Source organism: Hibiscus syriacus, unplaced genomic scaffold (assembly GCF_006381635.1).
Source record: "Hibiscus syriacus cultivar Baekdansim isolate YM2019G1 unplaced genomic scaffold, ASM638163v2 tig00112344_pilon, whole genome shotgun sequence".
Lineage (NCBI taxonomy): Eukaryota > Viridiplantae > Streptophyta > Magnoliopsida > Malvales > Malvaceae > Hibiscus > Hibiscus syriacus.
Genome location: NW_024063307.1, coordinates 2,067,377 through 2,073,553, shown reverse-complemented (window position 1 = coordinate 2,073,553; position 6,177 = coordinate 2,067,377). Strand labels below are relative to the sequence as shown.

Sequence of the window (6,177 nt, the reverse complement as noted above, 5' to 3'; positions counted from 1 at the left end):
GAGTTCACCTTCCTCTTCACTCCGTTTTGGAGTCATTTTCGTAACGACGTCCCTATCACCCCCACACTAAACGGCACCATCAAAATCCTTTCTTTATCTTATATAAAAAACCTTATCCGCATCTAACTTAAAATGTTTTTTTTATTAACTTCACTTCACATTAGAATTAAAACCTTTATATTTTTGTATCAGTTTTTTATTCAATTAGGTATTTAACCTTTTATAAAAATTAATTTAATATTAAAATTTATTTTTAATTGAATTAGGTGTCTAAATTTAATTTGTTGATTCAAATTGATACTTCATTGAATTTATGAGTTAATAAATAGTTTTTGCATGTTGGTAAGAAAGCGATTGCGACAGTGAAAATTTGCCCGCCCAAAATGTATCTAAAACGGTGCTCCACCTCCACATTAAATATTGTTCGTTACTTAGCTCTATCTCCCTCTATCTGTCCTTTCCCTCACTCTGTACGCCTTTAAGGTACCCAAAGATAGAATCTTTTTTATTGGTCTTTGATTTCCGTTTTACCTTGTCAGCAAAGTGTTCGGAGAAATGCCTGAACCATGGCCACCTTCACCTCCTCTAGCCATATTCTCGTCTCGCCGCATTCGTTTGTAACACACTTCCGTGCTCGGGTTTTCCCACCCTGTTTCTGCGGGATTATCCCCGGAAAGAAAGGGAATTCGGTGTCCCTGAAGCTGAATTCTGTGCGTGGTTTGGTGTTCGGGGAAGAGAAGAAAAGGATTTCTTGTTGGTGCAAGAAAGGGTGGGACAACGACGGGGATTTGGCGTTGGAGGCTGAGATATTGCGGTTCATGAGAAATAGTGACAAACCCGAGGCTTTTCCCAGCCAGAAGGAGCTGCTTGATGCTGGGAGGATGGATCTGGTTGAGAGGATTAAGAGACAAGGAGGATGGCTTGCTATGGGATGGGACTTGGATGATGATATGGATAACCGACATGGATTTCCAGAAAGTACGTCCCCAGAAGATGGTGTCAGGGATTGGGACTTTATGAAGGAGAAGAAGAGATGGGATAACCAGACTCAAGAAAGGGCTCGAACTGAAGTTGAAAGTAACGGGACTCCTAATTTGGCTGTTAATTCTTCTAGCTCTCCTTCCTCGTCTGGTAGATCACTGTGAGATTTTTAATTCTTTGGGATTTTACTTCCTTAGTTTACTTTACCTTTTTGCATGGAAAGCTTAGTTCATTCACTTGTTATTCGAAGGCCTCGTATTTGGAACAAATAGTTACAAATGTTTTAATCTTTCTTTCTTGTGGAAAAGATGATTTTCTTGGACTTGCTATTGCTTGTGAGATGTTATTTGAATTTGGATGTGCTATGATGTTAGAAGAATCGATATCGTGGAATTTCCTTTTGTAGTTGTATATTTGTCATGTTTGGAACTAGTAAACAATTACGAAGTTAAATGTGTTGCTTCCAATGAGTTTATACGTTTTCCTGCAACCACTTTTATCTCTTTTTGAAATTAGAACAAAGGAGAGAATGCTGGAATCATGGGAGATTGTGTACTCGGTAGGGTTTTGACAAATGTTGTTGTTTGTTCAGAGAAGTGGCAGCTGAGGATGATTGTGGCATTAACGGTATTCTAAGTCGTTTAGAGAAAGAGAGGAATGTGAACTTTGGGATTGGTTTCAAAGAGAAAATTGTCAATACTTGTTCCCAAACTAACTGTACTGAAGATTCTCTTGTCCAAGCCTCAACAGATGTGGTATGTCGGGTTTATTAGTTTCAAAATCATTCTCACATCCCTGTATCATTTTCACCTTATACTCGATTCATATTTTATTTATATGAACAAGGATGTTTTATTTGCTTTCTAGGATAATTATGTCTACAAAACTGTTATCGATGTCTCATCCATCTTAAACTTAATTATGTGTGCTTCCATTTGATCATCAGCTTTCTGCTGTGGATTTATAATTCATAACCTTTTGCATTTGTTACGTTGTAAAAGAAATTTGGTGGTCCTCATAGAAAAATACTTGCATCATTCAGCAATAGTCCTGGCCTAGTCAATGATACCAATGCCAATTTTGGCCAGAACCAGTCTCTATCAGGCATTGATGGTTTAAGCAATCCAACACGGAGAGAGTGGAGCCTTCAAAGAGCAGGATTTTCTGGTAAGGAATATGAAGGTACCCGTCTATTTTTTCCTGATGTTTCATATCTGAAATTTGTGTATTAGATACTTCTACTTGTACTAGTGCAATTTACAATTGCTGAAATTATCTCCAATGAAATGAAATGACCAACAGATATTTCAGGTTATAAGACACTTGAAATAAGAAATAAATCCAATGAGCTAGACAGAAGAAAAGAATCACGTGCTTCTGGAAAAGATATTAATGAAAATGAAATACGAAGTCGTCTTGAACACTTGAAGTTGGAGCTTTCATCTGTACTGCAGACATTGAGGTGTAATGCTGATGAGGTTTTATCACGGGTGGTGAGCAAATGTTCTCTGTTTCTTTTTTTATTTATTAGCTTCATGTGACTACTTCGCCAGATTCTTTTTTGTCCCCCCCCCCTCTCAAAATGGAAGCCTAATCAAAAGTATTTTGTGGCTTCCCCTTTGCTTGATTATTAGGTAATTGAAAGACAGTATAGCTCTTTTTGCAGTTCAGTTTTTTTTTATTCAAGATAGTTTCTTGACAAGTTGAATAAGACCTCCTTTCTTATTTATTAATTTAGAAATGCAAATAGAAAGAACTGGGAAAAACAAACGAAAAACCAGGGGATGTAAGGAGAGTATGAGAGGTGAAGGCAGCTAGTTCTATTCCATGTTTATGCTTTGCAGGAAGAAAGAGTGAACAAGTTATATTTATGCCAGTGCAAGGAATAGAGCTTTTATGTTTTTAATCTTTTCCTTGAGGATCAGTTATTCATGAACTAGAGTTTGGAGATATTCTTTTGATATCTTTCTCTTTAGGATCTGTTTGTTTACAGTGTAATTTAACATGGAGGAGTGCTTTGAAAAAGATGAAGAAAATTGAAGCTTTATTTTGTCAACATGTGCTGACTGAAGATTTAATTGGACATCTGGATTAATTAGGAACCTCCTATTGTGCAGTAATCGTACATTTATTATGAGGTTTTGATTAAGTTTTAATCCTGATATCATAATGCCTAGGGTGATGGAAGTTCCACTGACGATTTCCATAAGCTTTCTGATGCTTGGGAGTTCCAGGAAAATGAGATATTGAACGCCCAGGACAATTTGCGATCACTACGGGCAAGGTTGGCAGTTTTAGAAGGGAAGATGGCACTGTCAATAATGTATGCGCTACTCAAGCTAGTTTAAAAAAATACCAACCTTATTTTACTCAACTCATGCTAGATTAAGAAAAATACCTACCTTGTACTTAATTCATGCTAGTTTAAGAAAGTATTTGCCTTATTTTACTTCAAAATCATCATATTTCCACACTCCTTTGACAGAGATGCACAAAAGACTGTGGAAGAGAAACAGAAAAGGATTGATCATGCTCGTAGAGCGCTACAGCTTCTTCGTACTGTTTGCGTACTGTGGCCTAATTCTGGATCAGAGGTGCTGTTAGCAGGATCATTTGATGGGTGGGCTACCAAGGTTTGTTCACAACTCAAACTGACTAGACAGAATTGATAATGACATATTTTTCTTGATCAGTGCATTCATTAATTAATGCGTAAGTCGAGTCTCGTTGATAAAGCATTTACATAAACTACCTGTTTTTGCTTGCCTCTCTCCTGACTTCATAGACTTGTTCTATCTGTAATTATGTTGATAGCTTTAGAAGGGAAATGCTGATGCTTTATATAAAAAAGAGATCGACAGTTAATTTGTTGAGGAAAATAAAACATTGAACTAAAGATGCAACTAAGCAAATACTTATGTGCCTAGACCTATAATTGCTTAGCTTTAGAATGCTGGAGATACATTCATCATGTCCCAAAAAGGAGTTGTGAATCCTGCATTCGTTAGGTACTACAGTTCAAATGAATATACAAGTATTCATAATGATTTTCAAGTTGAGAGGCTTCCTTTGGAGCAGACATACTAGAGTTTGATTGGACATATCTTTTATATGTGAAGCATTTTGAAATCCTAGGGCACTCTTTTCCTCCTTTCGCTGATTAAGGAACTATTTTTCAAGTTCCTTAAATCATGAAGGGGGTTTTTTAATGAGGCCTAATATTCTTATCAAAAATTTTTTTTTTGAAGAAAGCTGTGAGGCCCTATGGGCTTGAGGTAGATGATACTTTACACATAGGAGTGGACTGTAACATATTATTTACCTGTAATGGTCCTTGCTTTTTAGTAAAGCAAAACAGGACCCGTGTTCTGTACTTACTCTGTGCCCATTTGAATGCTATATATGGGTTGCTGGGTATCTGCAATGAACTTTCCGGTAGCTCCTGCTGCATTTTTGGCGGGTCGAGTGTACACTTCCTTGCTTTAGAAATATGTATGTTGTATGTCATTGTCAACAGGAAGTACTGCATTCATGTTCTCAAATTATGGTGATTCTATTTCCTTAGGATGGGCATAAGCTCCTGTTGTGTTTTAACCTGCATATTTGACACCACCATTTTCACCAATTTTGTTGTGTTAGTGCGAGTGACAAGTGATTAGTTGCCACTAAAATATTCATGGCTCCTACACGAGGGGTTTCATACTTCTCCCTCCATTATGATCCTTTTTTTTATTCTGTTAAGCCTACCCATTTGGCAATTAATGATTTAACATTCTTGTAAATCTGGATACTTCTCATTGTTTCATAGCTTATGAATTACGGTCATACTTGCAGAGAAAGATGGAGAAGTCGAGCAGAGGTGTTTTTTCTGTACACTTGAAGTTGTATCCAGGGAAATACGAGGTGCATATTTTCGTCAACTTTGTTTCGTTTCTATATTGTAAATATTTACTTACATGATGGATAGCTCAACACCTTTACCTTGTGTAGATTAAATTCATTGTCGATGGTGAATGGAAGCTTGATCCCTTGCGCCCTATTGTTAACAACGGCGGGTTTGAGAATAATCAACTTATCATCACATAAGGAGGCCAGACTTGTAGAGGCATGCAGTGACATAGGAGTAAATGCAGTTGATTTTTCTTTTTAGTCTCCAGTTTCCTTGTAGACAAGTAGAATAGAGCTAGTAGAAGGTTGATTTTAATGATTCTTTTTCGAGGGGCATCATATTACGAATGTAACAAAACCATATCGCGACCGTCCGATACCCGTTTTCCCTTGAATGTTTTGTTTTTACCTTGTTGATAATGCAAAAGTCTAGGCGAATAATGAGATGATACTGTTTTTGATCATATTTTTTTAGAATTCCTGAATTGGTAATATGCATGTGATAGTTTGGAACTTTATCAGAAGTGATTCACAGGGAAGTTGTGCTTTTATTTTGTAAGGAAATAGGCGATGTATAAGAAAATACTTAATATAAGGTTAAGAAAAAACATTATCGGAAATATTAATATTTTTTAACATTTTCGATAAAACGTTACTTAAAATGTTATTTTTTTCTAAAAAAATGTTAATATTTGAAATATTTATTTTAAATAGTGAAATTAATATTTTCTATAAAAAAAATAACATTTTAAATAGTATTCTACTGAAATGTTAAAAAGATAATAATATTTTTAATAATATTTTTTATTAATCTTATATTAAGCTGTGGTATAACAGAACTATATCAAATAGATGTAGAAATTGGAATTTCAGGTCATCAGATGAGCTAAACCTTGGGGTCGTTTCAGTAGAAAATGAGTGAGTCCAGTCAATTGGAAATCGGAAAGCAGACCCCACTGACTCCCAGCTACCTTTTCATTTCACCGGGCATCGGCTGCCACGTTGCACCATTTGATTGATGAACCCATATACCTAGTCCTATGTATAAGCTGCAACTGTTGGCTTGCTCTCAAGTTTGGGAGACCTACGAATGGGTTGCTCTCTGTCTTTGAGCGCCAACCGTACACGTGGATAATTAAAACTAAACCATCTTCATGAATACGACCATCGACTTGCGTTAGTCGGCTGCTAAAAATATCTGTACTCATTGCTCAACGCTTGCCATTTTCCTACTCATCCATTCCTAGTCAATTTTAACTTTAATTTCCTTTCCATTTTCTGGTCCATTTTGGCACATATGCACCTTTA

General features: G+C 36.3%; 1 protein-coding gene across 5 annotated transcripts; it reads left to right on the top strand.

Annotated features, from left to right (window-relative positions):
- The first annotated feature begins 449 nt into the window (after positions 1–449).
- Positions 450–5,333, top strand: LOC120178124 (protein PTST homolog 2, chloroplastic-like). 5 transcript variants are annotated; one of them, XM_039184069.1, is made up of 8 exons: positions 450–1,141; positions 1,574–1,736; positions 1,983–2,148; positions 2,293–2,474; positions 3,159–3,304; positions 3,467–3,614; positions 4,816–4,884; positions 4,972–5,333. In XM_039184069.1, the coding sequence occupies exons 1-8, from the start codon at positions 567–569 to the stop codon at positions 5,065–5,067; spliced, it is 1,545 nt and encodes a 514-aa protein (XP_039040000.1). In that variant the 5' UTR covers positions 450–566; the 3' UTR covers positions 5,068–5,333. The 5 variants fall into 5 exon arrangements, with proteins under 5 accessions (XP_039040000.1, XP_039039999.1, XP_039039998.1 ...); XM_039184068.1 differs by having other exon boundaries at positions 1,983–2,163; XM_039184067.1 differs by having other exon boundaries at positions 1,983–2,163; positions 2,284–2,474.
- The last annotated feature ends 844 nt before the right edge of the window (positions 5,334–6,177 follow it).